General features: G+C 53.6%; 2 protein-coding genes across 2 annotated transcripts in view; one reads left to right on the top strand and one right to left on the bottom strand.

Moving 5' to 3' along the window:
- The window catches only part of TOP3B (DNA topoisomerase III beta), a 110,073-nt gene that overhangs the window by 62,935 nt on the left and 26,594 nt on the right, over positions 1-20,544 (top strand). The window lies entirely within an intron of this gene.
- LOC309814925 (immunoglobulin iota chain-like) lies at positions 9,048-9,572 on the bottom strand (the record flags this gene model as incomplete). Its single annotated transcript, XM_082641192.1, has 2 exons — positions 9,048-9,442; positions 9,527-9,572. 2 exons carry the CDS (start codon positions 9,570-9,572, stop codon positions 9,048-9,050), a joined length of 441 nt encoding a protein of 146 aa, XP_082497318.1.

Consider the following 20,544-nt stretch of genomic DNA (forward strand, 5'->3'; position numbering starts at 1 on the left):
TAAGTCCCTTCACATGGTTGTGCAACCATCACCACCATTCACATCCAGAACTTTCACATCTTCCCAAACTGACACTCTGACCCCATTAAACACGATCTTCCCATCCCCCTCCCCAGCCCCTGGGAATCACCATTCTGCTTTTTTTCTTTTTTTTTTTTTTTTTTGCCATCCTGCACAGCCTGCGAGATCTTAGTTCCCTGACTGGGGATCGAACCTGAGCCTCCTGCAGTGCAAGCAGAGTCTTAACCACTGGACCGCCAGGGAATTCCCCACCACCATTCTGCTTTCTGTCTCTATGATTTTGACCCCTCTAGGGACTTCATGTAAGTGGAATCAGACGGGATTTGTACTTTCAAAGTGCTTTTTAAACTGGGAAGTACTCCACGCACAACACAGATGGAGGATGACTATAATTATTACATTTCTTATTATCATCATTGGGAGCTGGCCCATCTGGTGTGGCTTGGGAAAACCATCGGCCATCAAAAAACAAACGAATCCCTGATGCTATCCAACTGCCACTTTTCAAATTTTGCGTTGCAACTCCCAGAGGTTGTGGAACCAATTCAGTCAGGTGCAGCCAGGGTCCCACAACAGTGAGGTCATCCAGAGCAGACGGAGAACAGAAAGCGTCCACGCAGGGGAGGGCAGCTGGTTCGTGAGGTCCCGCCTCAGTTATCCAAAAACATAGATACACTCTGGAGAGTGATGGGAAATGTATTTCTTACTGGGGCTTTTGATAGAAAAACCTTTGGAAAACGCAGTCCTGGTCCAGTTGTTTGTAGGAGATGGAGCTCCTTGTCAAATCTGCCCTTGCACGTCAAGTTTGTGTTTGAACTTGAGTTCAAGTTCAAAATGGATGGAGTTCGTGTTTGAAACCACTCTTTGCTTCAGGTCCTGATGGTTTGTCCATCTCTGTGAGGTTCTCCCCAGGGGCCCCCAGAGTGAATTTCATAGATGCCACGTGCCCTAGTGGAGTTGGGCCATCCCAGACATCCTGTTGGCATCTGTCCTACCGTGGTCATGGGATGCTGTAGCAGACAGACTGACTTCCCCATATCACAGGGAGTTCAAGAAGCCCACCGTGAGGTCAGACTCCGTGGACCAATGTGACTTTGCTTAGATACTCATGTCCCACACACACTGACCGGGCATCCCCGAGGCCAGGTACTGCATCCCAAGACCTCACGGTCCTCGGGAAGATGGGCCAGCACTGAACGGTAACTGGGTGCGGGTGCCCTGACACGTGACATGGGGTATAGGGGAGCCCCTGGGAGGCCCCGATCCAGTCCAGCTTCTCCCCATTGTGGTGCTTGGCCCACTCCAGCCTCATACCTGGGTTCCTTGTACCTTGGGGCCTGGGGTGGGGTTCCTGCCAGGGTCCAGGCTGAAGATGCTCCCTCGCAGCACCCCTGTGTGGGTGTGACACTCACCCACTGCCCGGGGCCCAGAAGCTGTGGTTCCCCCGAGGACAGCCCCAGGTCTTGGGGAGAAGAAGGGGCTGTCCCTGAATTCAGTGACCCCAGCTACTCCCCATAACCTGCCCTGCACCTGCTGTTGCTACAGACCACATCCTCCTGTGGTGGCCATGGTTGGAAATCCGGGTCTGGCTGGTCCCTGGAGACCCTCGGGGGATGGGCAGGGCCTTCCCAGCTGGTACAGCTGCATCTCTGGCCTCCCGGGCCTGTCCCCACCCCCTCCCTGGACCGAGAATGGCCGAGGGCTGGATTCAGGCTGAGCCAGAGAGGTCTGGGTCCAGATGTCCTGCTCAGCAGACCCCCTGCTCAGGGTCCCTGGCTCCTCTGTGCCCCGCCCCCACCCATCTCCCCTGGAGCGGAGGGGTGTGTCATGTCCAGTCACTTCTGCCCTGCTCCCGTGTCAGAGAGCGCCCCTTGCCTCCTGCTGGTCAGCCCCCTGCCCATTCTCCATCCCACAGGCCCCAGAGACTCTTCCTGCGGCCACCAGGACTCCTCTCTCCCAAGTCGTCTCCAGAGCAGACACGTGGGTCCATCTTCTCCAAGTCCCAGGTGTGAACGTTCTAGAAGATTCCAGGTTCTTGGGATCACTAGATCTACTGTATGACTCCCAAGCCCTTCTCTGGGGGTGGTCTCCGCTACTGTGGAAGGTTGAAAACATTCTCCAAAGCCCAGAGGTCTGGAGGTTTCATTTGACGTGAGAGTGACGCTGTAGTCACCCTTGTTTATTTAAGGCCAGTGTCAGAGTTAATTTTATGTGTCAACTTGGCTGGGCCACAGTGCCCAGATATTTGGTCAAACATTATTCTGGATGTTTCTGTGAGGGTTTATTTGGATGAGATTGACATTGAAATCAGTGGATTAACATGAAATTGATGCTTTGAGTAAAGCAGATTACCCTCCCTAATATGGGTGGGCCTCATCCAATCATCTGAAGGCCTGAGTAGAACAAAGACTGACCTCCCCAGAGCTAGAAGGAATTTTGCAGCAGATGGATTCACTGCCCCTTTTCCCTGGGTCTCCAGCTTGCCGGCCCATCCTGCAGATTTTGGACTCACACCTCCACAACCATGTAAGCAATTCCTTAAAATAAATCTCTCTCTATTTATAGACACACACATCCTGCTGGTTCTGTTTCTCTAGAGAAACCTGGCTCACACAGCTCATCCCATGGGTGGTCATTATGATTCCTGTTTCCCAGATGAGGACACTGAAAGTTAGGGCCTTGTTTAGGTGCAGTGACGTGACTTTGGGTTGAGAAGGAGTAGAACCTTCTTGGTCCAGGGTGGAGGTGGCAGGGGAGGGGGGGCGTGGACTGTGAGCACCAGGCTGGGGTGGCTGGGGTGGGCAGTTTCGTGCCTTGAGTCCCCGTCTGTCATGTCACCATGAGTCACGGCTCCCACTGCCATGGTAGATGGCACTGTAATAGCCTCGTCCTCGGCCCAGTCCCCGCTGATGATCAGGATGGCTGTGTTCCCTGAATGGAGCCAGAGAATTGGTCAGGGATCCCTGAGGGCCGGTTGCTATTGTCATAGACGAACAACACAGGCGCCTGGCCCAGCTTCTGCTGGTACCAAGATGCATGTTTATGCATGACGTTACCTCCTGAGCAGGTGATCCTGACCTTGTTCCGGGGGCTATTGACACTGAGGGCGGCTGGATCAGTTCATAGGTGGCCGTGAAGCCTGTAAGAGAGGAGGAGAGGGGACTTCCCTGGTGGTCCAGTGGCTAAGACTCTGCGCTCCCAATGCAGGGGGCCGGAGTTTGATCCCTGGTCAGGGAACTAGATTTCACAGGCCGTAACTAAGGAGCCCACATGCTGCAACTAAGACCTGGCGCGTCTTAGTTAAATAAATAAATATTTTTTAAAAAAAGAGAGAGAGAGAGGAGGGGAGAGGGGACTCGAAGATGAAGGCCCATTCCCAGGGGCTCCCACCCTCAGGCTGATCCTGTAGCAGCTGCGGGGGGGGGGGGGGGGAGGGGAACGGTGCGCAGCACCTGTGCAGAGAGTGAGGAGGGGAGCAGGAGAGGGGTCCAGGCCATGGTGGAGACGCCCCGAGCTCTGTCTTCTGCGCCTGGAGCTGGGCAGGGCCTCCCAGACCCTCTCATTGTGGCTCATGCAAACCTGACCCCTCCCGTCTTTGCTGTGGGCTCCCTGTGCCTCTGAGGCCCTGGTCCCAGTTAGGGGCGCGGCCATCTCGCTGGGCTCCCCACACCCCGCAGGGCTTCTCCCTCTGCCCTCCTGCCTCAGGGAAGGCTGGCTCTGCCTTTGGGTCTGAGATGTGGTCAGGGCCCCAGAACTGGCCCCATACGTGCCTCCCGCCGTGGGCGCCCCCTTCAGGCGGCTCAGAGCAGAAACAGGAGCAGAGCCCCCTCCTTCCGGTTGCTCTCCGATGCCTGCAGCACTGCCGCCTGGCCCTGGTCACACCTCCCAGGGAACATTCATCCCTTTTATGAAGGGTCGTTTGCATTTCAGGCATCTCTCAGGCCTGGGTCTACACAGATTCACAAGAAACAAACCAGTAGTCCTACTCGTCCAGTGGTCCTTGAGGCAGGCGGTTTTGACGGAGGAAGAGGTGCTGCTGGCAGCGCCATATCCCTGTCTGTTTCCCTGGGCGGCAAAGCTCAGAGTGAGGGGTGGTCCGTGGGATTGAGGAAACCAAGGCCGCAGCAATAGCCCCTCCAGGGAGAGGCCTCCAGTTTCCGTCTGGAGAGGGCTGAGAAAGTGGAGCGTGAGGGGTGTGGTGCGGAGGCTCATCCCGGGAGGGGAAAGCGGACGCGGGGGCGGGGGCGCGGGGCTGCCAGGAGGGCAGCTGCAATCCGGGAGTCAGGGCTGCGAAGCCACAGCTGGAGGGTGGTCGAAACGCCCAAACATCCGGGTCTGAGTGGGAGGGAAGGGCCTGTGCTTCTGAGCCAGAAGGAGCCAGGAGCCAGAGGTCAACCGTGGGAGGTGAGCATGCTCTGTGCGTACAGGCACACCTGTTACGTTGCTTCTGGTTTCCAGGTGCTCCTGAGAAGCATCTCCAGAGCATCACCTGCTTGCCCACATGGGTGGTTTGAGTGAGTGCCTTAGTGAGGTTGAACCAGATGACAAGGGCGCAGGAAGTGCTCTGAGACTTTCACGTGCGTGGAACCGCCAGGGATCTTGTGAAAATGCGGGTTCAGGCTCAGCAGGTCTGTGGTGACCGGGACACATGGCATTTTTTACAAGCTCCCAGGTGATGCTGCCGCTGGCAGCCTGTGGACCCACATGGCGTAACGGGGTGTAAAGGGCACTCTGCACTGCCCCCTGGCGGCCTTGGTACGCGGTGTCTGTACTTGTCCAGTGGGTGATGGAGGCCATCGGTGGTCACCGCGGCCGGAGGGGCGATTCCCAGGGACAGCTCTGACGTCCGCTGAACTGAAGCTGAGGTTGAACTGGATTGTCAGAGGGTAGAACCTCGGGAAGCCGCGTTTCTGGGTCAAGGAAGTACTGATGAGATGCAGGAAATGAGAGGAGGGTTTGGGTTTGAGGAGCTTTTGCAGACTCCCCAGGTGGACGGCAGTCACTGGAAGTGGAGGGAGGGAGAGGAGCGGTCGTGGTCGGCCTGTGAGGACGACCATCCTCCCAGCACCACCTCCCTCAGCTGCAGTCCAAATAGTCCCGCGGAGGAGAACCCTGCTCCCAACTCCCGGCCTCCGGCACCATTATGCCTTGAGGGCATGAAACAGAGCTTTAACTTTTTTTATTTTTATTTCTTTAATTTTGAGAGAGTGGTGTAAGGTGGGTACTGTTATCCTGAACTTATCTTTAATTTTTCTTCTTTTGGGTGAGTAAACTGTTTGGGATCCTGGCTTAGTAACTACCAGTATCACATGGAGGATTGGATCACATTGGATCTTGCCAATCCCATCACAACCACACCGGCCTCTGTGTGCACAGAGAGCCCTTGCATTTTCACTCTGTCTGACTGGCACGTTCCATCCCCCAAGACCCCTGGGCCTTCCTCAGATCCTCTCCTCTGAGGATCTGGAGGTCTAATTCAGGTCAGAATGTTCGGGCCTCTGGTCTTCAGTACCGCTGGTGACATGTCCAAGCCTGCTGGGTTCTGTGTTTCTGGGTCAGACTTGGGAGCAGCGTCAAACATTTCTGTGCACAGACCACAGCTCTCAGCATCCCTGCACCCCTGTTCTGTATCACAGTCAGGAACCCTGTTGTGATACTTGGGGGTGGGGGAGCTCTTTGGGTACCAGGCAGCAAATCCCAACAATCTGGGAACCCCACCCTCTCCAACATCTCTCGCCTCCATTAACAATTCAGAAAGTTTCCCAAATGTTCCATTCCCTGCACTGACCTTTTTCAATCTTTTCCTTCCACATCACTCCTGATTACTGGATATAATCACCGGATTTGCAAGTTTTCCCTTCTTAGGGAATCACAATGACCCCAACTGTCTAATGGGGTTCCGGAATGCTGAGGTCTTTGGGACCCAAGAATTCATTCAGTCGTGCATTTGTTTATACATCCACTTACTCAACTCCGTTATCAGTGTATATCAGACTCAGAAAATGAGATGAAGAGGTCCTTCTCACTGAGAATTTACGGATTAGTAGAGGAGAGAGACTTGCAAACTAAGTTCAGAGCTGCGCAGCAGGTGCTAAATATAGTTAGGAAAACACGATGTTCGCACATCGCAGGAAGTTAATAACTGCATAAGGAGGTCAAGGAAGTCTTGCCCAAGGAGTGACAGTGGAGATAACTGCGGACCCCAGAGGCGGTGCAGCCAGCTGGGGGTCATGGCAGAGGGACAGGAAGTCCACTGGCAAGTAGATGGCTTGGGCAGAGGTTTGGAGGCAACCGAGAGCATCAGCAGAAACAGATGGTGAGGGCAGTGCACAAGAAATGGGACTTGGGACAGAATCTGGGCCAGTCTCCAAAGGCTGTGTCACAACATGGAGTCTGAATTTTACCCCTTCAACCTGTACTGTCCTGTCGCAGCCAAGGCAACTGTGGACCACTCGGAATGTGACCGGTCCAAATTGAGATGAGCCCCGAATATAAATACACACTGGGTTTTGAAGATTTAGTATGAAAAAAGAGTTAACCAACTCATAACTAATTGTACATTGCATGTTTAAATGATAATATTTGAAATGCATTGGTTTAAATAAAATATGCTATTAAACATCATTTCATCTGTTTCTTTTTATCTTTTTAAAAAAAATGTAGCTACCAGAGAATTGGAAACGGCAGATGTGGCTTGCATCCGTACCTTTGAGGGTGGGAGACAATCGAGGCTAGAGCGGAGAAGCTGCACGGATCCAGCTGCAAGGCTGGATCTGGGAGTAATAAAGATGAGGAGTGGAGGATCCAAGCTGCAGCAGGATGATGGGCAGGAGGCCAGATTATGACCAGGTAAGAAATGACTCAGACTAAAGGAAAGGTTTAGACAAGGGGGAGGCCAGGCCTGGTGACTGATGAGGAAATGATACGACTACTTTGTTGAGCGTGCGTTACAGTCAAGTGCAGGTTAAGCATTTTATAGAAATTAATTGGTGCCATTATTGTCCTCTTTACAAACAACACTGCAAATGTTGGCCTAGCGTCCAAATGACCCTTCTGAGGCTGACCAGAGCTAAGACTCATGCTCTGCCTGGCCCGAGGCCCGGGTCCAAGTTCCCATCCTCCAGGAATATGGTGGGGCAGGCGTGCTGGGATGATGGAGGAGCTGACCTGACTCCCTGCTCTCTGGGTTTCTTGTCGTGGCTTGGAATCCCAGAATCACAAAGGATGAAAGCAAGGGAAGAACAGGTTACAAGCGGGTGACAGAGTTCTTTGGGGACCACCTAGATGGCCTTTGGAAACGTGGGCCTGGAGGCCCCTGCCAGGAGACAAAGACTTCATGCAGGAAGAACTCAGTGCATTTCAGAGAGTGGAAGCCCAAAGGGTGCTGAGAACTGGCCGGAGCTGAGACCATTTTTTTTTTTTTTTTGCGGTATGCGGGCCTCTCACTGTTGTGGCCTCCCCCGTTGCGGAGCACAGGCTCCGGATGCGCAGGCCCAGCGGCCATGGCTCACGGGCCCAGCCGCTCCGCGGCATATGGGATCCTCCCAGACCGGGGCACGAACCCGTATCCCCTGCATCGGCAGGCGGACTCTCAACCACTGCGCCACCAGGGAGGCCCGAGACCATTGTTTTACAGGCGACTCAGGCCACACATGGAAGGGCTGTTATTGACATGAATGTACCCTTCGGGGTCTTTTCAGCCATGATAAATGGACATTCTCAGCCAAGTTTGGATCACAGGGGAGATGGTTTGCCTGGCACCTCTCTGAGTGGGAGGCATGTCCACACGTGGTGTGGACGTGGGTGTACAGGGCCCCTCCCTGCAGAGCACACACTGACTCACCACCCAGGGGCTCAGGGTGCAGATGTGGGCCAGGGTAGCAGGAACCCACTGTTCCCTCTTTACCCGACAAGCTCATCGGCAAGGCCACACACACGCCTTGTATCCCTCCTGCCCCCGGGTCTTCCAAGGGTCCAGAGGGTTAGTACCATGGAGTCCTCAGGCAGGAGGAGTTGAGGGTGACCTTGATCACCCCACTGAGTGTGGTTTGGCTGAAACCTAGAGGCAGGAACTGGGTGTTTCTCTGGAACAGGGGTCAGCAAAGTATGGCCTGAGTGCCACATCCAGCCCAGCCCTGTCTGTTTCTGTAAATAAAGTTTAATAGGAAACAGCCATGCCCACATGTTCACGTATTGTCTGTGGATGCTTTTGAGCCATAAGGACAGAAATGAGTAGTTGCCACAAAGATCATATGGCCCAGAAAGCCAAAAATATTTACTACATGGCTCTTTACAGAAAATATTTGCCAGCCCTGCCGCTTTCCTGCACAGAAGAGGAAATGTCTTTCTCTCTCCTAGACCAGTGTTTCTCAGGTGGGGTGTTTTTGCCACCTTGGGGGCCTTTGGTGATGCCTGGAGACATTTTTGGTTGTCATAACGAGGGGAGGAGGGTGTTTGGTGGGTAGAGGCCAGGGATGCTGCTCGACATCCTGCAGTGCACAGGACAGCCCCCTACAACAAAGAGCCATCTGGCCCAGCGAAGGACCTAGACCACCCCTATCACTGGGCATGGCTCTCCTCCCCAGGGGCCCAATGAAGGCATTTTCTAAGCTGCTTACCCTGTGCACAATCAGGTGACAATAGGGGGTCCTGTCCCTGGCAGGGGCATCCCCCAAGATGCTATGGCAGCCCCCTGCCTCCCAGAACCCACAAGACCAGGGGCTCCGGCCAAGCAGACCAAGTGACTGGCCAGGTCTCCTGGGACCTTCACCCTGGTTGGGTCTTGGGTGCATCCCGCTCATTCTGACTGTTCGCAGAACATCTGGGGCCTCCTTGGAACAAATTCAGACCACCCAGCAAAACAACTTCCCAAGACACAAGCAGATTTAATTTCCGAATCCAGCCTCCAAAGGGGTTTCCAGGAGCTTCTCCTCGCCTGGGGCAGCCCAAGACCCCACCCTCCTCGCCACACAACCCTCCCCTCGGGGATGCGTGCCCTTCTGTCTTTGGTTCAAGGTAAGCGTGTCCTAGGGTGCCTGGGAGCCTGGAGCAGCAGGCTCCCTTTCTTCCCTCCTCTCTCTCTGCATCTCCAGCTCCTGCTCCATGCCCTGGAGCCCCACGGCGCAGAAATACACAGCCTCATCCTCCGGCTGAAGATCAGAGATGCTCAAATACCCAATGTTCTTAGCCAGGTCTTTGGAGCCAGAGAAGCGAGGGGGGACCTTGGGGCCCTGGTTCTTGTTCGAATGGGAGAAATATCTCAGCAGGAACCTTGGGGGGTGGCCGGACCTCTGCTGGTACCAGTAGATGCTGTGAACACCGACATCATGGTCACTGCTCAGCGTGCAGGCCAGGCGGATCGTGGTTCCAAGGGACGAGGACACGGATGGCGGCTGATTCAGCACCGGCTGAGGGCCACAAGCTGGGGACACAGGAGGACGTGGGTATCCAGGGCAAAGCAGGGTGAGGGAAGGGGCCGGGGGCCTTGAGCTCTGGGGGTTCTCACCTGTGCAGTGGGCCAGAAGCGCCAGCAGGACAGGGGTCCAGGACATGGTGCAGCCGAGCAGAGCTCTGCCTCCAGTGTGCACTGGGGCCCCAGGCCCTCGTGGGGCTGAGCCAGCACCCTCCTCCGCCCTCCCAGGGGTGGGGCCTTGCACACCCAGTTCCCAGTGGCCGTCCCAGACTTCTTGGGTTTGCATTGTCGGTTAGGGGGACGGCCCCGTGGTGGCCTTTGCGGCTCCTGCCTTGACCCCAAGGAAGCGTTTAGGGAGGAAGCACCTGCTTGGAGCTCGTGGGCCAGTGCCCAGGAGGCCAGGCTCGAGTCCCCGAGGCGGTGACCTCAACATCCCCCTGAAGAAGATGAGCCTCACAGAATAAGGTTCTTGTGCACATTTATGTGCCTGGTGAACCGGGAAGAGAGGACAGGTACTCAGGGTGGAAAATACCTACTTGGCGCTGCAGAAAGTGTAAGGGGCCCTGGGGTGAGGGGGCCACTCTGTCCACTCCCATGTCCCTAGCACGCCCTCCACCCAAACCCAGCCCCTTTCCTCCTGGAGTAAAGCTTCCTGGAAGGGAGCATCTTGGGGGCCCCCATGTGGGGCCCAGGGCAGGTGGAGGCGGAGGTACAGTACCCTGACCCACTGCAGCCCTGCCCTGGGCCTCTGCCCCCTCCTCCTCATGGTGGTCTCCCCAGGGATCGGGGGAGGAGGCATAAGTGAGCTCAGTGGTCCTGGGGGCCCACTTCTTGGCCAGACCTGCACCTGCACCCTCAGGTCCATAAATAAGATGCTGTGTGGGGAACAAGGGGTTGTATAGAAAAGAACTGGCTGCTCTTTGTCCCTGGCACCTGGAAGGGAGTCTGTCTAAATCCTTGGCATTTCCCGAGTGATAGAAGTGTCTTCGTTATTCATGGGGGACCCTGAGTTTATGCTAATGGATGATTCCGGATGGGGGCTGGCCATGAAGAAAGCCCCACTGTGTGGTTCAAAGATTAGGGCTTTAGGCCATGAGATACGAGCACAACCCCCAGGGCGGGGAGGGCGGCCCGAGGCTGAGTCCAAGCACAGCGCCAGTGGCCCCAGGGATCGTCCTGAGTGATGAAACCCCAGTGGAAACCGTGGACACAGAGGCTCAGAGGAGCTTCCCAGGCTGGTGCATCGTGGGCATGCAGGAGGGCAAGGCATCCTGAGGACACAGCAGTCCCACATCTGGGACCCCCATCGCCCCTCATGCACCTCTTCATTTGACTGCTCCTGGTTTGTAGGCTTTACAACAAAACTGGAATCATAAGGATGGAGCTTTCTTGAGTTCTGTATTTCTACCAAGTCATTCAGCCTGACCCCCGCCCCGACCCCACCCAAATCTGTGGCCGATTGGTCAGAAATACAGGTGGCCTGGGACTCTCTGAGCTTGCAATCTGAAATGAGCAGTGTTATTTTTTGGGGGGAGGGGACTGTGCCCTTAACTTGTGACCGTTGACCTAACTCCATGTAGCTGATGTCAGAATTGCATTGCAAAGGGCACTCAGCATCGTCTGCTCCCCACTCTCCAGCTCACTAAGCAGGCACTTTGGCCCAGTTATGGACTGGATTGTGTTCCCCCAAATCCATATGTTGAAGCCCTAACCCCCAATGTGACTCTATTTGAAGGTAGAGCCTTTAAGGGAGTAATTAAGGTTAAATGAAGTCATAAGGTTTGGGCCCTAATCCTATATGACTGGTGTCCTTATAAGAAGAGAAAAAGACACCAGAGCTCACTCTGTCTATCTGTCTGTCTGTCTACCTATTATCTAGCTACCTAACTATCCATCTATCATCTATTAATCTATTTGTATCTCTTATCTATCTATCTAATTTTTATTTTTTATTTTTTAACCTTACTTTACTTTTTTAAATATTTATTTATTTATTTGGTTGCCCCAGTCTTAGTTGTTGCATGTGGGATCTAGTTCCCTGATCAGGGATCAAACCGGGGCCCCCTACATTGGGAACGTGGAGTCCTAACCACTAGACCACCAGGGAATTCCCATATCTATCTATCTGTCTATCTATCTATCTCTGCACATACACGAAAAGGCCACGTATGTGAGGACACAGCAAGAAGGCAGTCATCTACAAGCCAGGAAGAGTGGTCTCGCCAGAAACCCACCCTAAAGGCACCTTGATCTTGGACCTCTCGCCTCCAGACTGTGAGAAATGAATTTCTGTTGTGTTAAGCCGCGCAGTCGGTGCCACTTCATTACGGAAGCCCCAACAGGCTAACACAGGCCCAACATTCTTTCCTATAATTCCACTCCTATATTTCTCCAGAGGCACTTAGGAGGCATCCATACGGACCCGGAAACAGAGGAAGCGCACAAACAGAAACCAAGACACTGAGGGAAGCAAAGTTTTCTCTGCATAAAGGGGCGTGAGCCCAAAATCCTGGGGGAAATCATTGTTTCCCCGTCTGTTCAACAAATATCCACCCTGCTCCTGCTCTGCCAGGCACTGCAGATGCCACGGCAGATGTGAGGACAAGATCCTTGTCCTCACAGGGCCTACACTCTCTTGGAGAGTCAGGCTGGTGGACCTGTTGGAGAGGCAACGGCCCTGAAGGTGGCACTGTACTGCAGTCCCCGAGCCTGGGCCCGCAATGCCCGCCCCCGTCATCCTGTAAACCCCTGCCCTTCTCCGGCCGCCATCTTGGCAGACTGCTGACAGATGCTCCACGTCCCCCAGAATCCTAACTGTTGAGGGAAAAGGAGTTGATTTCTAGCATTCCCCAGAGATAAGGATTGAAAGGAAATGTTAGCTGGGCTCAAGGAAGAGGTGAGACTGCATCTTACTTCTCATCAGCCAGCGGATCAGTCAGCATCTTGCAGGAAACAGGACACACCCATTGGAGGGTGTTAAGAGTTGAATTGTGTTCCCCCAAAATTCATGTAGAAGTTCTAACCCCCCCAGTACCCCAGAGCGTGACCTTCCTGTGGGATAGGATCTTCACTGAGGTAATTAAGTTAAAGTGAGGTCATTAGGGTGGGCCCTAATGCAACAAGACTGGAGTCCTTACAAGAAGGGGAAATTTGTGACTTCCCCGGCAGTCCAGTTGTTGGGACTCTGCACTTTCACTGCGTAGGGTATGGGGTTCTTTTGGTTTTGTTTTGTTTGGTTTTGGTTTTTATTTCACTTACTTATTTTTGGCTGCGTTGGGTCCTTGCCACCGTGCCTGGGCTCTCTCTAGTTGTGGCGAGCAGGGGCCACTCTTAGTTGCAGTGCGTGGGCTACTCATTGTGGTGTCTTCTCTTGTTGCGGAGCACGGGCTCTAGTCATGTGGGCTTCAGTAGCTGTGGCACGTGGGCTCAGTAGTTGTGGCACACGGACCTAGTTGCTCCGAGGTATGTGGGATCTTTCTGGACCAGGGCTCGAACCTGTGTCCCCTGCATTGGCAGGCGGATTCTTAACCACTGCGCAACCAGGGAAGGCCAAGGGCCTGGGTTTGATCCCTGGTCGGGGAACTGAGATCCCACAAGTCGCACAGCTCAGCCAAAAACATAAATAAATAAAAAATAAAAAGAAGGGGAAATGTGGGCACAGAGACAGACACTCAGAGAGGGAGACCATCTGAAGTGACAGAGAGAGAAGACAGAGATCCCTTGAACAGATCCGTCCCTCACAGCCCTCAGAAGGAACCAACCCTGCCCACACCTTGATCCTGGACTTCCAGCCTCCAGAGCTTTGAGACAATAAATTTCTGTTGTTTAAGCCGCCCCGTCTGTGACAACTTGTTGCTGCAGCCCTAGCAAACGAATCCAGAGACTGTTCCAAGATGGCCCCACAAGGCCCCTTGTCATACGGGCTTGTCCTCTCACCAGAAGCTGGAGTCTATGTTTCCTCCCCTTGGCTCTGCACAGGGCTGTGACTATGGCTGAAGTGAGCCGTGCGAACTGGGTGGCCCTGAGCAGCTGGGTGCGCACTGGGGCTCCTGTCTCACAAACAAAGGATGGAGCAAACATGCCTCCGGCTCCCATGAGCCGCTACGCAGCCTCAAGCTGCTCTACATCCAATCTCCTGGTCCTCTCAGAACTAGCCTCCTTCCTTTGGTGCTAATTTCAATGTCACCTCCTCTGTAGTCTTACCTGACTGCCCCAGGTAAGCAGACTCACCCCATCTTGCTCTCCTACACACTGCTTTCATTTGTCAAAGCGTTTATCCAGGTTTATCCGTGTGCATCACTCTTCTCCTGACCACAATCTGTGTGAGGACAAGGACCGTTTCTCTGTATTCATCACTGAATGTACAACCCTTAGGTAATACAGTTCCCCTATAGATTTACTATTGTGTAACAACGTGAATGAATGAATGAATGAATGGTGCTTCTCTCCTGGGGGTGACGGCCCACACAGCAGCTGGTGGGCACACAGGGGGTGGGCAGCAAGTGGCGCCCATGAGCAGCTCATGCTCTTCAGCCTCTCGCTCTGGGTGACCAGCTGGAAATTCTAACACAGCCAATTGTGTTCCTGAGCCCCACTGAATGCATGTCGCCCACATTGAGGCCCCAGGCCATTGAGAGGGGACCAGACTCACGACAGCTGCCCTGCCTCTAACTAGAACCACTAAAAATCTACGTTCTGCCCCTGCTGAAATCACACAGGACTATACCATCAACCAAACATCATCAAACATCTTCCTAAGAGTAGAAGTGACCCACAGCTGAGCCCCAAGAGCCTCAGGATGGAGGAAGTGGGGTTAGAAGGGCAGAGGGGTCCCCGTCTGACATGTGGGGGCAGGGAAGGGATGGGAGGAATGTTCTCTTAGTGTAAAATCATGGGGGAGCATGCTTTGTTTCACTTTTTTTTTGGAAAAAGTACCAACTACCGTGCAAAGACCAGGTGGAGAGGAAACAGCAGGGGAAGGATTTTACAATAAATGGATTGACATTTGCATGGATTTACGTTTGTAAGCAGTCATTTTCCATCGTAAAATAAATAAAATGAGATAGTTTCTCATTTCAAATCAGTGAACAATGAATTATCAAAGTAAAAATAGGTGAGTGCTTCCTTTTTAAGATTTTTCCACTTTGCATTTAAAAAAATCATCATCAGAGATATTTTTGTTTGTTGTATGTTCACACTGTAGATGAATAAACAAATTTCAGTAAGTTTCTGGTGGTTAGTTTAGTTTGGGGGCTTTTTTGGTATTTTGTTTCTGCATTGAGCCATATTTGCTCATTTACAGCTTCCCCTAACCTGTGTGGGCATTTGGGTGTGTGACTCTCAGCCCAGGGTGACCTTATTTGCTTTTTAACATGGTCATTCCAATATTTTGAAGGTACCAAGAAGAAAAACTTTTGAGTGTTTATCTTTTTTAAAACAATTACTTTTCTTCTTGAATGAATGAAATAATCAATCCCTCAAACATTTGAACTAAGCCCCCAAATCCAATCAGGCTTAGCTATGGGCAAGGAATATGAAAGTGCTGAAACTTTCTCTTCTTTTTAACAATTTACTTAATCAGATTAATCTAATTAAGGCATTTAACAGAGCTCTGGAAGGGAGAGATTCCCTCACTCCCTCGGGAGGGATGGAGGGCCAGACACACCAGAACTCCAAGCTGTGTGATGCCTGACCAGCTGAAGGTGGGATACCCCAAGTTTACTTAACATTCTGTTTTCCATAAGGAATTGAGTTGGCCAAGTTCCTGTGCCCAAGATGCCATTTTCCCAGTATATAGTTACCAACGGGGATTCCCTTGGAATCTCCCTCTCTGAAGTCATTACTAAGAGTCAGATCAACTCTTCCTGTCTACCAACAATTGAGGGAGCAGAATTCTGAGCTGAGGACCAAATCTCAGAGGCTGGAGACTGAAGGAGCCTGTGGCCATCCTGAGGCCCCGGCTCAACCCCACCCCCACCCCCATTCATCCAGATGTTTGCCAAGCATCAGGTCCTGGAAGCTGAGGGATGGGTGAGGGAGATTGGTAGAGACTGGGGGATTTCTCTAACCCCTTTATAACATAGGATTTACAAACTCAGATGACGCTTAGAGCATTCAGGTGAGTCTGGGGCAGAAATTCTGCTCTGCACACTGATGTGGCTGGGCCCCTGGGGCTCCGCAGCCTGGGGAAGTATCCATATTGTTGGCCCCCCTATCCTGGGAAGCCCAGGGCACAGTTACAGGGTGCAATGCCCCAGGGGCCAGAGGAGCGGGAGATAACAGAATCACTTGGTTGCACTAAGCCAGCGGGGAGCAGGTTTCTGCCCCACTTGCCCGTGGCCCTGGAGCTCTGTTGGTGCGCTGAGGCTGTGGTCACGTGTGCCACAGTAATAAGTAGCCTCGTCCTTGGGCTGGAGACTGGAGATGGTCAAGGAGGCCGCGCTGTTGGACCTGGAGCCTTAGAAGCGGGGAGGGACCCCTGCGGGCTGACTGCTATCTGCGAAGACCACCAGCGTGGGGTCCCCGCCCAGCACCTGCTGGAGCCACCTGGCATAGTTCCTGCCAAGGTTGTTGTTGACCCCAGAGCACTGGATGGTGACCGTCTGTCGCAGAGTCCCCGAAATCGAGGCCGGCTGGGTCAGCACTGACTGCGACCAGGACCATGGAAGGAGAGAGACAGAAAGCAGTCACCGAGCTGAGAGCCGGCACTGAACCCAGGAGGAAGGCAGGAGAGGAGCCCACGTGCCCTGCCGGGCTGTGACCTGAGACCGCATCAGCCGGTCACCTGGGAAAAGGGTGAGGAGGGTGAGGGGGAGCAGAGTGGTCCAGGCCATGGTGGAGGGGCCCACAGAGCTCCAGTTCTGAGACCACAGCGGAGGCTGGGTTCCCGGGTCCCTCTAATACCTGCTGACACCTTCGTGGGGGCAGAGATTCAGGAGGATGCTGCTTCCTGATTGGCCCCCTGCCGGCCCAGGGCCCTGCTCTGGGCATTGACTGCATGGGGTTGGGGAGTGCTGGCCTCCTGTAGCCGCCTCTCTGGGGAGGAGGGGCGCCTGGTCCCATCGGGACCCCGCGGGTCCTGGCAGAGCACGGCTGCGGTCAGTCACACCCGGGTGAAGGCCCTGTTGGCGCAACTACCTTAGAGTCCCCTTGGGGGTTCGCTGTTGGGAGGTCCCCACCAGCTGTCCCTTTCGGACAGCTCCACGGCGCCCCCTGCCGGCTGCAGATGCGCGAGCCCCAGCACAGGGCTGAACTTGGGGGCGATAAAATATATATCGTTATTACAGCTGACCTCTAAAATTCATCATTTCCTTCATTTGTGAATACAGGCAAAAAACCTCCACAGTACTGGCCATACCTGTTTGTCACCAACAGAAATAGCAGCTCTTCAGATCACCAACCTCCAAATACAGCTTACACTTATCACTGCATCCAAATTCTGGTAGCTATTAGATCAAACCTGCTGCTACACTATCATAGATTTGTTAATTCTACCATCGTGATGAGTGTGCTTCAGGACAATTGGATTTGTTTGTAATCCTGTGCATTTGTCAGTATTCTCCAGACAAAGACATCCAGGACACAACCTGCAGGCAAGCGAGGTTGGGTTTCTGGATTCACTGCACTGTGGGAGCCGTGGGGTGTCTCTGTAGGAGGGTGTTAGGAAAGAATTATTAGGGGATTTGGACTTGTGTTAGGGAATTTCAGGGAAGGTACAAGGAAGCGAGGCTTTGCTGGTGGTGGGATGCTGTCAGGAAGCCGGGTGATCCTATCACTGGGTACTGTCCTCCTTCTAACCCCAGAGGAGGGAGCCCAGAGGAGGAAGCCCAGAGGGGGGCCAAAGCTGTAGCTGGGAGAAAAGTAGCACTCACTCACAAGAGCCAGCATGGGGGGATGTTTGGTCATTTTGTGGTTTGAACAATGCTCATGTTTTCCTGTGTTCATATACGACTGTGGAGTGGTCTTATTTTGTCTTGATCCAGCAGGGTCCCAGACTGGCCTTGTCTGAGGCTGGCTTCCTGTGAAATTATGCATGTTCAGAGGAGCTGTAGGGGCCAGGCCAGCTCCCGGCAACCCAAGACCTGGCTGCTCAGACCGGCTGGCTCCCAGCTGTCAAACGCCATCTTCCCTCTCTCACATACATATCTTAAGAAAATGATAGTGGTTTTATGAGTATTTTTTTTAACATGCATCAGTCTAATTGTTCTGCAGTGCCCAAACTATTCCTCACTTTCTTTTGCTTTATAACATGTGTGGAGATCTCTGTGTTTACAGCTGCATACTACTCCATCACCTGCATGACACAATTTGCTTATTAATTCCTGACTGTCTTGGTTTCCAAACTTGGTTGCACATTAGAATCACCTGGATGCCTGGGTCTCACCCATACCTATGAAACCATAACATTGGGGGCAGAGCGTCAGAGCCAGGAATCAGTGCTTTTTTAAAGATTCCAGGTGGTTCCAATATGCTGCCAAGTTTGGAAACCCCTGCTCTTTGCAATAGTTCTGGAAATCTTGCTGCTTGTTAGAATCACCTGTGGGGCTCTTTCTGTTGTCCAAGAAGTGGAACATTGTTTTGTGTTCTATTTCTTTATCTGGGTGTTAGTCACCCAAGAGTGTTTGCCTTGTGAAAGCTCATCAAGCTGTATGCTTGTGGTTTGTGCACTTCTCTGTACATTAAACCTTCTCTGTCCCCTCTGAAGATGTCAGCACAACACACGCTACACCTGAAGACTTTTTTTTTAAATTCTATTTTATTTATTTTTTTATATAGCAGGTTCTTATTAGTTATCCATTTTACACGTATTAGCGTATATATGTCAATCCCAATCTCCCAATTCATCACACCACCACCACTATTCCACCACCACCACCATCCCACCACTTTCCCCCCTTGGTGTCCATACATTTCTTCTCTACATCTGTGTCTCTATTTCTGCCCCGCAAACCCGTTCATCTGTACCATTTTTCTAGGTTCCACATATATACACCTGAAGACTTCTGACACTGGATTTTCTTCAGTGTAGGGGAGGGGATTGGAGTTCTGGGCAAGAGCCATGGTCAGAGGAGGGTGCAGTTAGCCTCATGCTACAAATTCGGAGGTCACCACAGGCTGCTTCCTGCAGTCCATGGAAGTTTCATCTCTTCTGCAGAGAGGAGGATAGTACTCAGAAAGGGTCCCTCTGTATCTTCACCCAAGATGTTTCTTGCACCTTAAAGTCTAAACATTTACTATTTCTGTGGCCTGACATGCTACGGTTGGCACTCTATTGAGCTCCATGGGAAAAGGGATGTTAACTTTGAAATAGAGTGATTCAGGATCTCTGAGGCCAGCAAGAAACCAAAATGAAACCCAGAGTTGCCTGGGCACATATCTGCAAAAGATAAAAACTCTAATTTCAAGAGATACATGCAACCCAATGTTCATAGTAGCAGTATTTACAATATCCAAGACATGGAAGCAACCTAAATGTTCATCGACAGATGAAGGGATAAATAAGATGTGATACACACACACACACACACACACACACACACAAATATTACTCAGCCATAAAAAAGAATGAAATAGAGGCACAAGAGAGAGGGGTCCCTGCCACAGCTGCCAGTGCAGGAGTGGGGGCCCTGGTCCTGAGACCCAGATCCAATGAGTAGCCTGATCCTAGACCCTGAGAAGAGGGAGGAACATTCCTGAGACCTCACAGATGTTTGAATGGGGTGGCGGTACCCCACTGCCTTTTCACCCTTGCTCAGGATAGGGGAGGGGTTTTCATGTCAATCATCTCCCTGATCCTTGACTGCAGTCCTGCCTCAGGCCCAGGCCTGGGAACCCTGAAACCCAAGGCCCACAGCCACCTTCGTGCCCGCGCTGCGAAGGCCACCGCTGGGGAGAGTGGGTAAAGGGAAAACCCCCGCTCACGTTCCCGGGGCGAGGCGCGCCCCGCCCTGCCGCCCACGTGATCTCCCCTGAGAGCAGCAGGCCCCGCCCATCTGCCGCGCGCAAGGCGAGGGGCTTCTCTCGTCCACGTGAATCACTGAGCTCTTCGCGCCCGGCCTCGTATGTGAAGCACGGAGAGTCGTGCAGTCGCGCGGGCCTCAGGAGGCCTTGGGCTGCTCCGGTCAGGGCCTGTCCTCCTTCCCCGAGGTTTCTTCCCTCAGCTGCCCCGCGGGGTTTGGGGGCGTTCAGGCCTGAGGCCTGGCGCGGCCGAGGCCTCAGAGCGTGGCCCCGGCTTCCTGTGCTCCCGGTCGGCCCTGACTGGGGCCCAGAGAGGTTCTGAAAGGAAAGCTGGAAGCGCGGCGTGGGTGAGTGAGGACTCCGGGCGGCTAGACCTCGTCGAGCTCAGGCACGGGCCGTCGTTACGCCCTTGCGCGCCCACCCTCCTCAGGCCGCGGACGGTGCTGGGGACGCCGTCGGCTGGGCTGCAGCAAAGGCTCGAGGAGACGCAGGCAGGCTCTCCGGGGCAGCCGGGGAGCGCGGGCCGGGGCCGGACCCCCGAGCAGCAGGTCTGAAGGCGGTGGACTCCCCCCGCCCGCCTGGGCCCCGAATAATCTGAAATCCGCGTTCTCCATCGGGCTCCGAGGCCCCACTCAGAGCTGGGCGCCCTTCCTTGAACGCCCTGCCGAGGCTGCTCGCCTTCCTCGCTCTCCCGCAGTTGCCCTCCAGGCCTCTGACTGGGCTTATCCCGGCAGCGCTGGCAGCGCGCGGTGGCTGTGCTCAGGCTGGGGGTGGGGGGGTGGGGGAGGCATCGCGCCCCGAAGATGCTGCCGGGCCTGGCCAGGAGTTGTCCGTTGGGGGGCGTGGGGGGCTGCGTTATGAGGGTGCTCCGTGAAGGGGCCCAGACGTTGAGATTGGGGGGTGGATTTGCTGATTTGTGGGCATCCTTCAGAGGTAGAATGTTGAACATCCTGTCAGGGACCTAAGCAAGTATAAGTGAACTTGCTACAAGGATGGCTTCTGGAAGTGTGCAAAGAGCAACAGCCAGTGCTAAGTGAGGTGGAAACTCCAGGATTGTTGGGACAGGTGGCAGCGGAAGGGGAAGGGGCTCACGGGAGGTGGCAGGCTGGCAAAGACACACTTTCTGCGTAACATCAGAAAAACCAACCAAATGG

The sequence above is a fragment of the Mesoplodon mirus genome (assembly GCF_964341445.2).
Source record: "Mesoplodon mirus genome assembly, chromosome: 13".
NCBI lineage: Eukaryota > Metazoa > Chordata > Mammalia > Artiodactyla > Ziphiidae > Mesoplodon > Mesoplodon mirus.